Source organism: Mustela nivalis (assembly GCF_964662115.1).
Source record: "Mustela nivalis genome assembly, chromosome: 12".
Lineage (NCBI taxonomy): Eukaryota > Metazoa > Chordata > Mammalia > Carnivora > Mustelidae > Mustela > Mustela nivalis.
The window spans coordinates 68,840,782-68,860,751 of NC_139031.1; the positions used below are offsets into that span (position 1 = coordinate 68,840,782).

The 19,970-nt window shown below is 40.1% G+C and overlaps 1 protein-coding gene across 3 annotated transcripts in view; it reads left to right on the plus strand.

Moving 5' to 3' along the window:
* Positions 1-19,970, plus strand: part of PEX1 (peroxisomal biogenesis factor 1) — an 89,158-nt gene that overhangs the window by 36,490 nt on the left and 32,698 nt on the right. The window contains exons 1-10 of one of the 3 annotated variants that reach the window (XM_082692599.1): positions 19-264; positions 4,519-4,662; positions 8,406-8,489; positions 8,884-8,998; positions 9,094-9,818; positions 11,183-11,302; positions 15,205-15,328; positions 15,543-15,643; positions 16,549-16,631; positions 18,013-18,145. In XM_082692599.1, coding sequence (XP_082548725.1) covers positions 136-264; positions 4,519-4,662; positions 8,406-8,489; positions 8,884-8,998; positions 9,094-9,818; positions 11,183-11,302; positions 15,205-15,328; positions 15,543-15,643; positions 16,549-16,631; positions 18,013-18,145 — 1,758 coding nt within the window. In that variant the 5' untranslated portion in view covers positions 19-135. Of the gene's footprint in view, positions 1-18; positions 265-4,518; positions 4,663-8,405; positions 8,490-8,883; positions 8,999-9,093; positions 9,819-11,182; positions 11,303-15,204; positions 15,329-15,542; positions 15,644-16,548; positions 16,632-18,012; positions 18,146-19,970 lie in introns of those variants that run through there. The other 2 variants (XM_082692600.1, XM_082692601.1) reach the window with 2 other exon arrangements.

A 19,970-nucleotide genomic window follows, 5' to 3' on the forward strand; every position in this document is an offset into this window, starting at 1 on the left:
GGTGCGCGCGGCGAGAGGGGCGTGGCCGCAGGGGGCGGGGTCGATCGATCTTCTCTGGCTCCGACGCCCTCGGTCTGCTCAGTGGCCAGCGTCTGCTTAAGTGGACGGCTGGGGCGTGATCCTCGCTTGTCTACGATGTGGGGCACCGATCGCCTAGCGGGTGCAGAGGGTGGTGGGGTAGCGGTGACTGTAGTCTTCACCAACGCCCGCGACTGCTTCCTCCACTTGCCCCGGCGCCTCGTGGCCCAGATGCACCTGCTACAGGTAACGCGCCAGCCCTGGACGGCGGCTCGCAACCCAGACTCGCGACACCCGGTTGGCTGCCTGGGGTCGGACTGGGCCAAGACCTTTTAGGGACGCGGCGGCCCTCAAGCCTGCCCGGGCTGGGTGGCACGGGCTGCCTTTAGTCGCCACCGAGCCGTTCAGAGGACAGACTGAGGGCCCCTCGAGGGCAAGGCCGGGGAGGGCAGGTTCTGCAGCCCATACCACGTCTAGTGCAGCCCTGGGCCTTTAACTTGCCCTGTTTCAGGTGTTTTCACTTGGTGAGACTGGGCTTTTAAAACATCCTGATATGTACGTCTGCATTCAGAAATATGTCTCCAGTTTGGAAAAGCTCCGGGAAGTCGCTAACTTTTATTTTTATTAAAAAAAAAAAAAAAATGTTTTTCTTGCTAGTGATTTTCAGGTGCCTGCATAGCTGCGGTCCCGGCCTCCAGAGGGAGGGCCAGATTTGGTTTGCAGAGTCCCTGTAGGTTAACAGGGTGTGTTAACAGGAACTGAGCACCGTGTCCCGTGCGCGGGGTAGTTTAGTAAAATAAGGTTCTTCCCTGTGTCGCCGATGCTCGGAACAGTTCTGAGGTGTGCCAGAAATGGGCAGTAGAATTATGCATATTTGGAAGTACATAGGTAGGATTATTTGAACCTCTCCGGTCAGTTACCCTTTTAATTATTAATTAAAGGGGGGTACAACATCCTCATTTTCTTACTAGAAATAGAGGCACATAGTCTTATGAATTTCATATGCTTATGCTGGCAAAGGGACAGAATATTTGAAATCCTGGATGCATAGTACCCACTACTGGCTAATCATGCAGGAAATATTTAAGAATTTACAGTAATTTTAAGTATCCTACCTTTCCACTTTACTTTTCCGGAACCGTTTTTCTAGATATTTTTTTACTAGAATTATTGGCTTAGAGGGCATAGGTAATTGTTAAAGCAGGGAGTCATAAATTGGGAGTTAATGTGCTGAATTATTTTATTTGGGCTGAAGCATAGAGGACATAATGCCCTCAATGCTGTAATGGGAAGAGGGTCAGAAGAATAGTTTCCTGGCCTGTGTCAGATTTACCTTTAAGTTTTTCAAAATACCAGTGTTCTGGTCCTTCCTCAGGGATCAGAATCCTGGGGAGTGAGCTTTAGGCATCTGTAATTTAAAAATATGTATGTATCTTTGGGCTACTTGGATACACAAGAACTGAGCCCTACTATTATCAAATCACAATGTTGATGGCGAAAGGGACCTGGGACATCTTGGTCATTTCTGTACTTTCACATGTTAGGAAACTAGCACTCCTAGGCAGGTACCATTTCCAGGTAATTCGTCCTCTTGTCTCTCACGTACTATGCAGCATCCACATCGGCCTTCTCACTGTTTCTTTCATAACTCGGCAACTTCCTACTTCTGTACTCTTACTCTTGCTATTCTTTCTCCCCAAAACGTTTTTCTTCATTTCATGCCTTCAAAAGCTGAGCATAATCTTACCTCCTCCGCCGAGCTTTTAAATTCTCGGTTGCTCACATTTGTCTCCTTTTCGAAACTTCACTTTTGTGTTTATGTGACACATCTTGCTTGTACTCTGTGTCTCAGGCCCCTGTCTCCAAGCCCCTGTTTCAGGACTGGATACCCAGTAGATGCTTTAACTCGGGATTTATTTATTTATTTATTAATTTATTTATTTATCAGAGATCATAAGCAGAGAGGCAGGCGGGGGAGGGGGGAAGCAGGCTGATGTGGGGCTTGATCCCAGGACCCTGAGACCATGGCCTGAGCTGAAAGCAGAGGCTTAACCCACTGAGCCACCCAGGAGCCCCTAACTCGGGATTTTTTAACCTTGGCGCTCTAGACTGGATAATTTTTGTTGTGGGTGACTGTGGCTGGTATTATGAAATAGTTAACAGTATCTTTGACCTTTAGCCACTAGATGCCAGTAGCACACCTCCTTTTCAGTAGCGATAGTCCAAAAAAGTCTCCATGTGTCTCCTCCACACGTTGCCAGATGTCTCCTGGGGAACAGAAATCACCCCCAGTTGAGGACTGTTGCTTTAACTCCGTTATTTTGTCTGGATACTAGGCTCCATGCTTGCTGCGGTTGCTGAAATGAGGGAAAGGATTCCCGGCTACCCTGGATGCAGACAAACAAACCTAAATCGCCATCCAGAAATGGCCAGATAAGGACTTGTCATTTCTTTTGTGTTAGCAAGGGAGAACCCAAGCCTTGGATCTGGCCAGTTCTAAGGCCTGACCACCCATGATTTCACCTGAAAGTTCTCTCCAGGTGATACTGGTACCACAGGTATAGGCAAAAGCACGTGGTCAGTCATTTGCTGATTGACTGGAGAAGTGGGCTCCTTTCTCTCCAGTCTGCTGGTTTCTTCTTTTTACCTGAGGTTCTGTGGTTCAGGTGGACAAGGTTTTACATGCAGATGGACTCCGATTAGTCTGCAGGGTTTACCAAATCCACCTGAATGTATATTATGACTATGGCGCTGGTTGCTACATTTTGACGGAATGAGTAATTGAAGTACTTTTCCTGTTTGATGAAGTTGATTTTCCCCTTGCCCAATGAGTTGGTAGAATCCGCCTCTTTGATATTTCAGGGTGTATTTTGGATTTCCTTATTGAACATCTCTGGTTTGGAAAGCTTCTTCTTGTGAAATAGGAGGTGATCTGGATTATATGCCACAGACTCTTATGAAAGAAGTGTGGAAAGCACCTGGTGGGGGTTGGTCATTTTCACTCTTGTAACCTCAGCTGACTCAATTACAACTGACAGTAATTTGGAATTTGACTCCAAATCCAGGGCTCTGTATACTTTATCACACGGTGCTTGGTGGAAAGGTCTTGTCATTGTGAGCAGTTGTCCTATTCTTTGAATTGTGGGAAAAATTACACAACTAAGTGGTACATAATAACTTTCTTCTATACAAAATTTTAATAACATTTTAATAACATAGCTAATTTAAAGTACATTATATTGCTTCAGAAGTGGCTCCAACATCCTTTAAAAGTTTCCTATTCAAAGAAACAGTAAGTGGCCTATAACAAGTTTTGAGGTAGTAAAATTTGATGTAAATGAATGAATTTAATAATTGAATTTATTAAATGACTTTAATAATACTAAAACTTCCTGAGATGGTAAGTTTTGATTAATGAAGTCTTTACTTTTTATTGAAAAAATGATATATGTTTACAAGTGCTGATGATACAATGTTAAGTGGGGAAAAGGATACCAAATCCTGACTATAATATACAACTATTTTAAAAATTTTGCAAAGAAAACAGATTAGCTAGAAATAGACCAAATTGTTCATGTGGTTGTCTTGTGGAGAGAATACCAGAAATTCCTTTTTTCCTTCCACGTTTATATATTTTGTAAGGTTTCAATAATGAGTTTGTAGTTCTTTAATCATAGAAAACATTGTTTTTTAGTGCTTAGCCACAAACTTAGTATTTTATAAAATTGTTCTTAATGGGAACACATTTCATATTTTTTTTGTTCTTAGAATTCCATAGTGGTAAAACTTTCAAAATTATTTAAGAAGCTGTGTAGTATAAAATTTCTGGAAGTGTACGTAAGAAACTATAAACCATAATTACCTCTGGGAACAGGAACCTAGCTTCTTTTATTATTATTATTTTTTGTAACGTTTGTGCTTTTACCAGGCACATTTATTGTCTTCTAATAAACAAATAGTTAAGGTTTTAATGATCATGATATATTTCTACTTACTGACTCATGCTCTACTAAAATAGTAAATTTGTAGCTTATTGAATAATTTCACCATTGATAGATATTTTAAGACAGTCATAAGTTTCGCTATTACAGAAAATACTGCAGAGATATGTTCTGGTGTGGTTTTCTTATTCTTTGAATCATTAATCCAGAATAAGTACTCAAATACATATATGTCTCAAAGTTTAGGTAAATTCATTGGCTACCTAGTGCCATTTTGAATTTTGGAATGGTTGGATGAATTTATAATGCCATCATAAGAGAACAAAGGTATTGGTTTCACCCATAGCATCACCAGCTTTGGTTATCAGAAATGATTATAGCATTTTAAAATGCTCTAATGTGCACAACAGAGAGTTATCACCTATCTGTAGAACTCTTTTTGTATGTGTGGGTTGCAATCATAGTTTATTTTTTTATGTGAATCCAGAAAAGCCTATAAAGACTCTCACCCCTCCTTTCTTATTTCTTCTCCCCACCCTCTTTCTCCTTGAATAAATAGAATCAAGCTATAGAAGTAGCCTGGGGTCACCAGCCTGCGTTCTTGAGTTGGGTGGAAGGTAGGCATTTTAGTGATCAAGGCGAAAATGTGGCTGAAATTAACAGACAAGTTGGTCAGAAACTTGGACTCTCAAATGGGGACCAGGTAAGTACAAATGACTTTCTCCTAATGTCATAAAATATGGCAATGGGAAGAAAAAGTTCAGATTAATTTTTTTTTTTCAGATTGATTTTTTTAAGGAGGCGAAATGACACCTAACTTGTGTGCTGCTATAAGCAGTCCAGCATACTCAAGTTAACTATATACTGTTGCTAAGTCTGCTCCCTACTTGACTTTGTGTTGTATATTACTCACTTTCCAAGTTCTCTAATTTTGTGTGTAATTATTTTTGCTTTATGAATTAATAAGTTTTACTTATTGTTATTTTTTAAAAATATTTTATTTATTTATTTATTTGACAGAGAGAGAGATCACAAGTAGGCAGAGAGTCAGGCAGAGAGTGGGGGTAAGTAGGCTTCCCCCTGAGCAGAGAGCCAGATGCAGGGCTCTATCCCAGGACCCTCAGATCATGACCTGAGCTGAAGGCAGAGGCTTAATCCACTGCACCACCCAGACGCCCCTACTTATTGTTATTGAACTTAATTTGTTAGTGGCAAATCTTCTAACCTTCCAGGGTCATACTTAATTTTAAAAACTATCCAACAAAAGAGTTGTTATTTTTCTATTTTTTTCTTGACTATGGATTTAATGTGCTTAGGTTATAAACCCCAAAGCTAAAGGACTTCTGTGTTTTCATTTAATTGTATTCACCAATTTATTCCTTTCTAAATATTTAAACTGCATAAGTAATACACACTCATTACGAGTATTTTACAATTGAAAGTAAAAATTGTTTTTCTGGGGTGCCTGGGTAGCTCAGTGGGTTAAAACCTCTGCCTTCAGCTCCTGTCATGATCCCAGGGTCCTGGGATTGAGCCCTGCATCCGGCTCTCTGCTCAGCAGGGAGCCTGCTTCCCCCAACCTCTCTGCCTGCCTCTCTGCTACTTGTGATCTCTGTCAAATAAATAAATAAAATCTTTAAAAAAAAAATGTTTTTCTCTTTCTTTAATCCCAGCCTCAGAATACTGGGATCTCAGTATACCTTTAGGATTTAAAGAATCGGATCATCCACATTTTCTGCAGTTTTTCCCCCCACAAACTATATATTATATATGTATTACATAATATACATTGAACATCTTTGTATGCATATGTGGAATAAAATACTACACATTGAATTGCAGAGTCTTGGGGGCTGTACATTTAAAATTTTGATAAACAGGGCTAAACTGCATTCTATTACCAGTTCCCACAACAGGATCCCACAGTGTCACATATTTTTAACTTGTTTTGAACCCAGACTAATTTTGTTCATGTGTGTTTTTGATAAGGAGAATAATCCACTAATGAGAAATCCATAGGCCTCATATTAGTCCTTTGCTTACCCTAAATCTTTGGTAGAATCTGAAAAGTTCAGCACCACAGCGACCCTAGATATCACTAACTTTGGTGCTTTGCTCTACAAACCTAGGGAGATAGAACATTTTGCCCAGGATTGTATAGCAAGTTAAAGTTCTACTCTCTTCGAGGATGTAGTCCTTCCCTGTGAGAGACACCAGCTTCCTGTTCCCAACCTTGATGTCTTCATTAGCCTCTAAACAGTCTTGTGTGTATGTGTGTTTTTTTTTTCCCAAAGATTTTTAGTTTGTCAGAGAGAGAGGGAGAGCACAAGCAGGGGGAGCGGCAGGCAGAGTAGGCAGAGGGAGACGCAGGCTCCCCACTGAGCAGGAAGCCCCATACGGAAGTCAGTCCCAGGACCCTGGGATCATGACCTGAGAGTCAAGGCAGCGGCTTAACTGACTAAGCCACCCAGGCGTCCCTGTCTAGTGTGTTTTTAATGCCTCTTTACTTCAAAGTGAACTTTTACCTGATTTCCTGCAGATCCTCTGTGTATTGTGCCTAAGGCACTGTCTCCCAAAGAATATGAACAAAGTGGACTGGCTCACCCAGGATTCCTGCTTCGTGGTGGGCGGGAGCTGCTTTGTGCTTTCCCACAGTCACTCTTTTCATATAGAGCCTGTGGGAGATGCTGAAGGAAGATTCACGGACAGTGGCTTTTGGGGAAATTCAGCTCCAGTCCACGAAGCAGAGAAGGAAGGGCTGGTTCACTGGCGCGTGTAATACTTGGTGGCTTTGGGTTTTACTCCTCCATCCTCAGAAATGCGTATAGAAAGTGGGAAGAAAGTAAGGTGGGAGAGTCCAACTTCTTGAGACCCGCTAGCATTTCATATATATCCATGGACTGGAATGAGGACACATTTGTTTTACTTTACGTCTAGCTGTGAATGTTTATACTTGTAGGTAATTGGCTCTGATCTCCGTCTCTACATTTTTTTCTTACTTTTCTTGAAGCACCATGGCTTGAGGTTAGTTATAAAACTAAGTCATAAAACTTTTAGAAATAATAAAGTATGTATATATTAGATCTAGCCATGACCTGATGTCATTGTTGTATCTTCTTACATTTTAAAATTATTTTTCTTTTGTTAATGGTTGTCTTTATTTATTTGTTACTTATTATTTTTAAAGATTTTATTTATTTATTTATTTATTTATTTTGTAAAGATTTATTTATTTGACAGACAGATCACAAGTAGGCAGAGATGCGGGCAGAGAGAGAGAGAAGGAAACAGGCTCCCCACTGAGTAGAGAGCCCGATGTGGGCTCTATCCCAGGACCCTGGGATCATGACCTGAGCCGAAGGCAAAGGCTTTAACCCACTGAGCCACCCAGGTGGCCCAAGATTTTTTTTATTTATTTGACAGAGAGATCACAACTAGTCAGGCAGGCAGAGAGAGAGGGGGGGGAAGCAGGCTTCCCACTGAGCAGAGAGCCTGATGCAGGACTTGATCCCAGGACCCTGAGATCATAACCTGAGTCGAAGATAGAGGCTTAACCCACTGAGCCACCCAGGCGACCCAGTTATTATTATTATTTTTTAAAGTAGTTGCCACATCCAGTGGGGAGCCCAACATGGGGCCTGAACTCACAGCCCTGAGATTGAGACTGGAGTTGAGATCAAGAGTCAGATGTTTAACTGACTGAGCCACCCAGGCACCCCATTTATCTTTAAATCTTTTAATTATTCTTTAATTTTTTTTAATATTTTATTTATTTATTTGACAGAGAGAGATCACAAGTAGGCAGAGAGGCAGGCAGAGAGAGAGGAAGGGAAGCAGGATCCCTGCTGAGCAGAGAGCCCGATGTGGGGCTTGATCCCAGGACCCTGGGATCATGACCTAAGCCGAAGGCAGAGGCTTTAATCCACTGAGCCACCCAGGCGCCCCATAATTATTCTTTAAATTTTATAAAAGATTTTATTTATTTATTTGACAAGAGAGAGTGAGAGCACATGCTAGGGGAGCAGCAGGCAGAGGGAGAGGCAGGCTCCCCACTGAGCAGGGAGCCAGATACAGGGCTTGATCCCAGGATGCTGGGATCATGACCTGAGCTAACGGCAGATGTTTAATGGATTGAGCCACCCAGACACCCCTTATCTTTAATATTTAAATTTAATTTTTAAAACATATGTTGTGCTAGGATATATTTTCTTTTTCGTAGAATTAGTTGTGAGACAGTTTTTTCCCTAAATGTTGAGTATATCAAGGCATAGCGAAGAATAAGTGCTTAATAATTATTTGTCCCGTGGAGATCTACACAATACATAGAGGCACACATGCTCACTCATTCACTCGCTCACACCTAATTACTTACCTAAAAAGAACTTCTCATTTCCTAGGGATACGAAAAGTCTTTTAAAAGTAGTTTTACATTTTCATTTTTTCCAGGTGTTTCTCAAGCTGTGCTCCCGTGTGGTATCTTGTCAACAAGTTGAGGTGGAACCCCTCTCAGCTGATGACTGGGAGATACTGGTAAAGAAAATAGATTGGGAACTAGCCCAGTTTAACATTGAACTACTTCAGCATAGTTGTTGGTTTGTATGGAAGTCTAGTTGACACACAGTGTTACGTTAGATTCAGGTGTACAACATAGTGATTCACCATACGTCACGCCGTGCTCCCAAGTGTCACCACACAATGCCATTATGATACCATGGACTACATTTCCCATGCTGTGCCTCTTATCCCTGTGGCTTAATCATTCCGTAAGTGGAAGGCAAAACATCAGTGTCTTTAAAGTTTTCTTTTCTGAGCTATATTATATAGTCTGAGTTGGTTCGAGTTAGAAGAGTGAATTATGATTTCCTTACTAGACCTGGAATGACAAAAGGTGAAGTGAATAGAGCTTTCTGTTTGTTGGTTGTAGGAGCTGCACGCTGCTTCCCTTGAACTGCATCTTCTGGATCAGATTCGAATAGTTTTTCCAAAAGCTGTTTTTCCTGTTTGGGTTGATCAACAAACTTATGTATTTATCCGAATTGGTAGGTGCTATTACATTTTCCATTGTGTTCGACACCATAGCATCGAGTCCATAGCAGAGGTGAACATGTACTAAGAAGCTTTCTTTTCCACACAGTTGCACTCATGCCAGCTGCTGCTTATGGAAGGCTGGAAACTGACACTAAACTCCTTATTCAGCCAAAGAACCGCCAAGCCAAGGAGAATACATTTTCAAAAGCAGATAACGCACATGGGAAGTTTCATAATTATGGAGGAGACCAAAAAGGATTGACAGGCCCTGGGTCTAGTAAGACAGATTCCGAGGTGACAGCTGACTCCCCATCCATGCCAAGCTTATGGACTATGATAGGAAGCATTTTTTCTTTTGGGTCTGAGAAGAAGCCGGAGCTATCCTGGGGTTTAACTGAAATGAATGCATTCAAAATTATGCAATCCAAAGTCGTTCCTCTAGACAACATTTTCAGAGTGTGTAAATCGCAGCCTCCCAGTGTGTGTAACACGACAGCAACTTCGGAATTTCACAGACACTGTGCCATTCATGTATTTCCATGGGACCAGGAGTATTTTGATTTGGAGCCCAGCTTTACTGTGACCTACGGAAAGCTAATTAAGCTATTTTCTCCAAAGCAACAGCAAAGTAAAACCAAACAAAATGTCCTGTCACCTGAAAAAGAGAAGCAGACCTTAGAACCACTAGATCAAAAACCGATCAGCCCGGGCCTCAGTCAGGAAGCGGCTAAGGCCTGTGTGCTGCGAGTGGTCTGGAATGGACTTGAGGAATTGAAGAATGCCACCAAATACACCAAAACTGTAGAAGCTCTTCATCTTGGGAAAGTCTGGGTTAGTATAAAATGTACTATTAGGGAGAAAGCAATTTCCTATTGTTTGAAATTCTCCAAATTACAAATTAGAAAAATGTTTTATATACAATGTGAAAGTCAGTATAGTAAGAAAGAGTGTCTAAAGTCCCTGCAGGGACCCATTTCTGAGTGCAAGGTAAAGTCCTTGTTCCAGTGAAGGTTGCGTATTTCCTGGTTAAGGAAACTTGGACAGCTATCAGATGTGGGCCCAGAGAGGTCAAAATTGCTTGCCTGAGGTCACACAGTAAGTACAATTAGGAGTCACACCCAGGTGGGCTGACTCTCCAGTTCACACTTAGCATGGGGTGCCTTACGAAGCCTCACATCTTTAGTACCTCGGAAGGTTTGTTCCCCAGTTCCCAAAAGCCAAGGCAGGACTTGCTGTGTGTTGGGGCAGTACCCAGTTAAGGAGAGACTGATAGCGTGAGGAGGCACCTGGTTTGGAGTGTAGCCAGAAGCTGCTTACCCTGCTGGAATCCGCTCTTTGACTGGGACTGAAGGGGAGGAGGGCAACCAGTGTCCACCTTCCCACCCTGACCTCAGGTAGTAATGCCTAGTTTATGTGGAACGTGTCGCCAGCCCCTTTTGTTTGTTTCTTAATCTGAGCCATTGTGAAGGCAGACCTCATGGTGATAAAGGGAGGAAATTGTTTGGACAGGGAAGAAAAATAGGAGAGCGAGGGGGTCTCTTTTGTAGATTTCTTTTATTGCCAGTTTCACCTCTGACCTCTGTGCTGGCAACTTACAAAGTTTTTACTTCTTTAGTTTACATCGTTTTCTAAAATTCTGGGCCATAAAATTCGGGCCCATTATTTTCCGTTAGCTCTAAACTTCTAGTTTAGGAGATCTTGCTGCATCTTCAGCACTACACTTCAACATCTAACACTGAACTTGTTAGCACTTCTCTTTTCTGTTAATGGTTCTGCCATTTGGTGGCGATACCGTTGTTTTCCTTGAATACGTGGTGAGGACATGGAGAAGTGCCAGGTAGGGGCCTAGGGACCACATAAGACGGCAGTGAGGAGTCCGTGCTTACCGCTGCACTTGAGAGGTTGGCAGCCATGGGCACCGAGGAGTGGCAGTCCCCAAGCAGGCTTGACTTGAGAGAGGCAGATTGATGCATCTCATTCCGAAGAGGATGTGGGAAGAAAGAAACGAAGCGGGGAGATGGGAATGTTTGTGATACAATAGTGGCTGAATATCCATCTGGTTACTCTTATGAATCGTGACAACTTCCATCAATTTACCTGAATTCATAGAAGTTAATAACAATGTGTATGCTGTGGACTATTTTTTAAAGCAAGTTTTGCACATATTTATATTTTTATTTATTTTTAAATTTCAGATTCCAGATGACCTGAGAAAGAGACTAGATATAGAAATGCATGCAGTAGTCAGAATAACTCCAGTGGAAATTACCCCTAAAATCCCAGGATCTCTAAAACTACAACCTAGAGAAAATCTAGTGAGTTCAAATTTATGTTACATCACAGTTGTTTTAAATGTCATGTAAAATTTCTAGTTTCTTCAGCCATGTAATAAATATGTTGTTTTCCTTTTTGCTAGAAGGGCAAAGAAGTCTTTGTTTTATTATGTTGTGAAATATATGTGTAATGAAATGCTATTTTAACCATTTTTAAGTGTGTACAGTTCAGCATTAATTACATTCATTATATGCAATCATCGCCACCCCCATTTCCAAAACTTTCCCAGCCCCCAAACAGAAACTGTGCCCATTAAGCAGTAATGCCCTATCCCCTCCTCTCCTAGCTCCTGGTAACTTGTAATCTGTGTAATTCTGTGTATGAATTTGCTTATTCTAGATATTTCATATAAGTGGAATCCTATAATATTTGTCCCATGCATCTGGCTTATTTCACTTAACATATTCATTCCTATTTATGGCGAAATAATATTCCATTGTATGCATATACCACATTTTGTTTCTCCATTCATCTGTTGATAGACCCGTGGATTGCTTCCATTTTTTTGGCTATTGTGAATGGACATGAGTGTACAAGTATCTGTTGAGTCCCTGCTTTGAGTTCTTTCGGGTATATACCTAGGAGTTGAGTTGCTATATCTTTTTTTTTTTTTCTTAAAGAGAAAGAGAGTTGGGTGGCGGGGGTGGGTGTGGGGAGGAAATCTTAAGCAGGCTCCATGCCCAGCATGGAGCCCGATGTAGGACTCGATCTCACTACCCTATGATCATGACTTCAACCAAAATCAAGAGATAGACACTTAACCAACTGAGCCACTCAGGCATCTGAGTTGCTGGATCTTTGCATAATTCTGTTTAACTTTTTGAGAAACCGAGAAGTCTTTAATAAACAACACACATATTACGTATATTGTGCGAATGCAAATACAGATAATTTGGCTTTTTTTTTTTTTTTTCATTAAGCTCTGTGCCCAAAGTGTGGCTCGAGCTCATGACCCCAAGATCAAGACTTGGCATGTCCCACTGACTGAGCCACCAGGTACCCCGATAATTTGGCTTTTAAAAGATAGATATTTTTGCTACATCCATGTAATTTAAAAAAATTTTCCCTGTGTTGTTTCAGTATTAATAGTGCAGCCGGAAAGTGCCAGACTATGCATTGACAGGCAATTGTCACCTGTGCCAGTTTAGTTTACCAGTTCCCAGAGAGCTACGATACAGAAAAACTATTGTGTTACAGGTTTTAAAACTTTCAGACACAATTTTATCCTTCTGATTATTTAGATGATACTTAAAAAAAAAAGATTTTATTTATTTATTTGACAGAGAGAGATCACAAGTAGGCAGAGAGTCAGGCAGAGAGAGAGGGGGAAGCAGGCTCCCTGCTGAGCAGAGAGCCTGATGGCAGGGCTCTATCCCAGGACCCTGGGATCATGACCTGAGCTGAAGGCAGAGGCTTAACCCACTGAGCCCCCCAGGTGCCCCTCAGATGATACTTGTAAATCTTTTGGATCATGATGATCATTATAACATGGAAGGACCATTTTAACAGAACTTTCTAGTTGATGAAACCCCAGATAAGACAACTTATATGATGTACTAGAGAAGAGGAAAACAAATAGAATAAATGCCATTTCTATAATAGTATGTAACTGAACATTTAACGCCTTAGCAGAATGGAGCACAGTGGTTTCTAGTTTTAACTTTTTAGTTAATCTTGATATTTTTCAAAAGTTAGGTCTTGTGAAAAAAAACACGAGTTTTTTGTTTTGTTTTGTTTTTTGTTTTTTTTTGGTCTCAGTAATAAGATATTACTACAGAATTCCTTTCTCAATCCCAAGGTGCTTATTTTAGTGGAAGCTTAGGACATTGGTAGGTCTCTCTGAGCTGATTATACCTCTTAGGATCTAAGAATTTTGATTCTAGAGGAAGTGTGAGTTGCTTTCTGATTCTTCAAGTCTTGATTTTAGGTATTTTTAAATTTATTTATTTTACAGAGAGAGAGAGAGAGAGAGATCACAAGTAGGAGGAGAGGCAGGCAGAGAGAGAGAGAGGAGAAGTAGGCTTCCCACTGAGCAGAGAGCCTGATGTGGGGCTTGATCCCAGGACCCGGGGATCATGACCTGGGCCGAAGGCAGAGGCTTTAACTCACTGAGCCACCCAGGTGCCCCTTCATTTTACGTATATTTTTTGTTAAGTAAACTCTACCCTGCACGTGGGGCTCAAACTCAGGACCCAGAGATCAAGAGCCACTTGCTCTACTGACTGCGAACACCAGATGCCCTTCCTTTAGGTCTTTAATCCCATTGCCCAGTAATATCCAAATGGACTATTTCTGTGATCTTTGAGAGTGCAAAAGCAATGGCTATACTTAGTTTAACCCGGCTTTTGTAGCGATCAGGTTCTAAACTGAGCTCAGTCAGCAGAGCTAAGCTTGACTCTGGATGATGACAGAACAGAAATGGACCAGCTACGAAATGGTGGAATAAATAGAGGTTTATTTTCCTAGGCAGATATTAATGATCTTTCCTACATGAATTTTCGGGTATTTGGGTGTTTTTAGCTTCAATAAGGTTTTAAAAACTTAATTCTAATTTAAGAACTTCAAAAACTTTAAAAATTATTATTTTTCTTAGAATTTCTTCATACCTTTTGAACAGTTTATTAACATTGTACTTATTGAGCATATCAGCACTGTAGCCTGCTCAACAGAAAAAAAAAGTGACGTCAGCATATAAAGAGCCTATTTTTCTTACATACAAAGAAGTTTGGAGGAGCTCAGAGGCAGTTAAACTATGCCATCAGGGTCTTTGGTCTTTGGTCTTTCTGCCATCCTTGGCCTGCAAGTTTCCTCCTCTTAGATGCAAGGCGTTTGCTGTACTAATAGGCATCACATCTGCATTTTTGGCAGCAGAAGAAAAGGCTGAAAGCAAAAGCCTTCTCTTTGCAAAGTTGCCTTACGTTTCAGTTAGGAGGAGAAGCCCTTCCTAAAGATTGGTGATCGCACACCATTGGTCAGAATGCAGGCATGTACTCACAGCTCAGGCTGGGAATGGAGTTTTCTTTCCCCACTCTCTCACAGAGGGAGGCAAGGGAGAATGGGGTTGGAATGGTTATCCAGGGAGCCAAATCGTGGTACCAGAATCACTGGTCATAGAGCTAAGGAGTGTTTAAAATGTCACCACTTCCATAAATTTTTGTTTGTTTGTTTTTGCCCTGCCCCCCACTTTTTTTAGAGAGGGAGAGAGGGAGGTGGAGGGACAGAAGGAAAGAGAGAGAAAGAGAGAATCTTAAGTAGGCTCCATGCTCAGTGCAGAGCCCAATGTGGGGCTCAGTCTCACGACCCTGAGATCATGACCTGAGCCAAAATCAAGAGTCAGATGCTTAGCAAACTGAGCCACCCAGGTGCCCCTGTAAATGTTTCTTCAGGCTCCACTATCCTTAATGTTAAATCCCAAATCTGTGCCTATAAATATGAACATCCTTCCTGGTTTTGTTTGGTAAGGTCTGCTTTTTTTTTTTTTAACTTTAAAAAAATTATTTATTTTTCATAGTTTCCATTTAATAGATTATAAAACTGAAGTTCAGAGAGTTTTCTTCATTTGCCCACAGTCACACAGATAACAAATGGTCATGCCAGGCTGGTTGCATCTCAAACTAGCACATGTAATCACTTGTGCCAAAGGGTTGCCGAATGGGTAAATAATGTGATTGATGCAATTGACCCGTCTCCTCCCTAAGGGACACCAGCTTACAGCTCTCACCTGAGCAGAGCAAGGCTCAAAGAGGTTAAGAGGCTTGTTTTAGGTGCATCAGCTGTAACAAGGTTTGGATATTATTAGCAAGATAAGGTGTTAAGCTAACGATGTTAGCGTTCATGTAGGCATCTGGATAATTCATTACTGTTCTTCTCTTTACTCTGGCAGCCTAAAGATGTAAGTGAAGAAGATGTAAAAACTGCGTTCTCTGCATGGCTACAGCAGGCTACTACTACCACACTTCCTGTGATACTATCAGAGGAAGAATACATTAAGCTGAGATTTAAAGATGGTGGGTAAATTTTATTCTTTTACTATTTTTCCTACTGAGGAAGTTTTTGTTGTTTTTCCAAACTGACATATGGGGGAACAGGAAACATAATGATGAGTAAATGGCTTTACATATCAAAGAATGCCTTTATTGAAATTTAAGTAAATTTAAATCTTTAATTGTTACATCTCCACTTCAGTGCTAACTCTACATATATTACTTTTTTTTTTGATAGGGTTGAAGGAGTTTTCTCTAAATATAGTTAATTCTTGGGAAAAAGAAAAAGAAAGCATTTTTTTGTTGAGCACCAATCTGCTGCAGAAGACCACAATACAAGTAATCACATATTATTGAATATTTAATGAACTAATATTTGTTGTGTGGGATCGATAACAAAGTATGAGTTTACCTGTAAGACTTTGTATTTTGAAGTGTGTTAGAAATGTGAATGATAAGAGTAAGGAATAACTTGATTTAAAATATTTTATTATATACTCTCTTTAACTTATCTAAACAAATTGTTTTATCCTATACTTAAAAGTCGAGGCACAGTTAAGTTTCAAGAATAGAATTGATTGTGTTAACTGGTAAATGGATCATGATTTCAAGTTATTCTAGTATTGAAACAAAGGAAAACTAGCTCTAGGGGGTTGATTTTTTTTAAATTCATATTTTTACTTGTAGGTCTGCTGTAACCGATGTTTGTAGTAACCCGCATTATTTTGGCAGTTTTAAAATTCTCAACTTTTCACAAATATCAGATCACTTTCTTCCTAGAAGGATTTTATAAGTGGACTTTTTAGAATACTAGGTTTTCGTTAGGATAGTCACTCTTGTTATAGAGTTGAAGATACTCTAGTCATACAGAATTTGAATGGTTGAGAACCAGACATTGTCTCTCTACTTTTGAGATGAAATTGAAGGAATACCATTCAGAGGAGATAGAAATGTAAGAATTGTCAAGAGTAAATATGACACAAATCAAAATTGCAGATATAAAGATGTGTCCGTAAAATGTATGAAGGAGATGACATCCTTTACTGTTTGTTCACCATAAATATTTTTGTTCCTTGGTTGAATAAATTACCGTCGGGAAGGCTGTTTTGAGTAATGATCTTGCATGCACCATGTGTCTTTTCTTTCTGTGTAACAGAATCAGTAATTCCGTTTCCTGGGACCTGAGAAACACAGACCAAAGATTAACTTTGAAATGTAAAACTGATTTTTCCTTGCTACTATAGGTCCTTCTAGATCCTATGGTAAAAGAAGAAAACAGTGAGGAAATTGACTTTATTCTTCCTTTTTTAAAGCTGAACTGCTTGGGGTAAGAAGTTCTGGCCAAACTAGTATGTTTTCAGCCATGTTTGACATTATGTCTGGCAGGGTTTTTATGTATAAACATTAAAGTACATGTTAATGTCATTGAATAATCTTAATAAAGCAGTAATAGGTATTTTTTCAGGGATTGTTTCAATTGTCACACCTTGCTTAGTAATTTGCCTTGTTTTCCTAGGGAACTATATAAAAGGCTGAAGCTTATTAGCAATTTTGCTTTGAGATTTGATTTGTGAGAAGGAAGCAACTGGATATGACTTGGATCATATGTGCTTGAATAAAGCAATAATTCTTAGAGCTAGTACATTTATTTTAAACATTAAATCCAAAAACATCTGAGTGTTTAAAAATATTTCAAATTAAGTTATTCCTTCAACTATCTTATTAATGTACTAATGGGGATTATTTGTGTTTTCCATAACTTTTAAAATCAAACAAGTCTGAAAAGAACTTCCTCTTAATTTCTTTATCTCTTATAGAATATAAGAATCTCCTGTAAACATTACATCTTCGAATTCTTCACAGCTTTTTGTAGTTGTAGTAGTAGTGATTTGGTTTCCTATAATAGTATAATCTGTAAATGTTCTAGTAAAAGGATTAAACCATAAAATAACAATGTGGTTTTTTAAATTTTTTAATTTTTTTTAAAATTTTACTTTATTAATTTGACAGACAGAGACCACAAGTAGGCAGAGAGGCAGGCAGAGAGAGAGAGAGGGAGAAGCAGGCTTCCCGCTGAGCGGAAAGCCCGACGCGGGGCTCGATCCTAGGACCCTGAGATCATGACCTGAGCCGAAGGCAGAGGCTTTAACCCACTGAGCCACCCAGGCGCCCCAAAATAACAATGTTTAAATACAGCATAATACTCATCTTGAAAGTAAAATCTCTTCAGACTCTGATTTTAGGAATTTGTGTTTATTATCAGAAAGTGCTAGAGTTAGGAAGTGGGTTGAAGTTCGTGCTTGTATAATCTACAAATTGAAACTGGACTTCAAAGGCTAAGTTTAGGAGGAAACAAGTCTTCCATTATCCCAATGCTTCAGATGCACTCATTAATGATCATGTGGATCACCAAACCAAAAATCATTTGAGAGGGGTGTTGGTGTGTGTTAAGACACATTCCTTAAGATGTCCTATTCAGACAAAACTTCTGGTTACTGTACGTGTTTGAAAGTAATAAAGCTAATTTTAAAAGCTGTTAACTCAGATTTGGCATTGATTTAATATGCTTTTAAGTAAGGGAAAATTTTCCCCATTTTACTCTCTTAAAAATCATTAACTAGCCTGGGAAGGAAAGTTTCAGAATTTTTTACAGCTGGATTTGACCCTGCTTCAGTGTGTTACCATGCAACAATGTGTGTGTTTTGCAGAGGAGTGAATTCCTTAGGTGTGTCCTCCATGGAACACATCACTCATAGCCTCCTGGGACGCCCCTTGTCTCGACAGCTGATGTCCCTAGTGGCAGGACTTAGGAATGGAGCCCTTTTATTCACAGGAGGAAAGGTATGTGGTTAAAATGTGCCCATTGCACTAATCACTTCTATTTTTCTCTCTTTGGGTTTTGATCATTTGTTATACGGGGTTGTTAAGATATGGGAAGGCTACATTTGCTTTGGAAATTTAGAAAGTGGTGATGAATAAGATGAATAAGGGAATATCCGCTCTGCCTTTTTTCTGTACCAATTTCTGTATATGATTTTTGCTTTTCAGGGTGTTTATAGGGGTGATTGGTTTTCAAATATTTTTTTTTAAAGATTTTATTTATTTGACAGAGAGAGATCACAAGTAGGCAGAGAGGCAGGCAGAAAGAGAGACAGAGAGAGGAGGAAGCAGGCTTCCTGCTGAGCAGAGAGCCTGATGCGGGACTCGATCCCAGGACCCTGAGATCATGACCTGAGCCGAAGGCAGCGGCTTAACCCACTGAGCCACCCAGGCGCCCCTGGTTTTCAAATATTGAACCAGCCTTACATATCTGTAATAAATCCCACTTGGTTTTGGTGTATTATTCTTTGTATACCTTGCTGAGTTTGTTTGCTAATACTTTCTCTTTTTTTTTTTAAGGTTTTTTTTTGCTTTTTTAAAAAAGATTACTTATTTAAGAGAGAGAGAGTATGCACTTGCATGAATGGGGGGAGGGCAGAGGGAAAGAGAGAGCTCAGTAGGGAGCCCAACACAGGGATTGATCTCACAACCCTGAGATCATGACCTGAGCCCAAACCAAGAGTTGGCCGCTTAACCATCTGAGTCACCCAGGCACCTTTTTTTTTTTTTTTTTTTAATTTACACCCAACATGGGGCTCAAACTCATGACCCCGAGATCAAGAGCTCTATGCTCTTCTGACGGAGCCAGCCAGGCGCTCCATTGTTTGCTAATACTCTGTTGAGGATTTTTGCATCTAGATTTATGAGCGATATTAGCCTATAGTTTTCTGTTTTCATACTGTCTTTGTCTAGTTTTGCTGTAAGGGTAATAGTGACCTCATGAAATGAGTTCAGAAGTGTTTTTCCCATTCCATTTTCTGGAAGAGATTATCTAAAGTCGGTGTTCATTCTTCCTTAAATGTTTGGTAAAATCTCCAGTGATACAATCTGGTTTCTTCACCTTTAATGTTTTTGTTTTTTTTTTTTAAAGATTTTATTTATTTATTTGACAGAGAGAGATCACAAGCAGGTAGAGAGGCAGGCAGAGAGAGAGAGAAGGAAGCAGGCTCCCGGCTGAGCAGAGAGCCCGATGCAGGGCTCAATCCCAGGACCCTGTGATCATGACCTGAGCCGAAGGCAGCAGCTTAACCCACTGAGCCACCCAGGCGCCCCTCACCTTTAACTTTTTAATTATAAATTAAATTCCCTTAATTGTCTATTTCACCTTGGCAGACATTTGGTAGTTTGTAATTTCAAGGAGTTGGTCCATTTCTCCTAAGTTGTCAAATTCTTGAGCATAAAGTTGTTGGTAGTATTCCTTTTATTATCGTTTGAATGACTGTGGAATCTGTGATGGGCCATTTCCTGATCTTGGTGGTTTGTGTCTTCTACTTTACTCTTGATCCATTTTGCTAGAGTTTCCATGCCCTTTTAAGAGCTTTATTCTCTGCCAAGGCAATATTGTTTTCAGGGGTACAGTGTGGTTTTTCCAAGTCCTTTTCTTTCATTCATTTCAAAATTTTTAAGGCTTTTTCAATTCCATTCACTTTTAACTCCAGTAAAATAGCTTTTTTCCCCTGTTACTGACCCAGTTGCTTTCTTCTGATTCTTATTTAAAATGTAGCAACTACTCCAGTAACCTAAGTTCCCCCCACCATAGGAAACCAGAAAAAGAGCAAGTTAAATC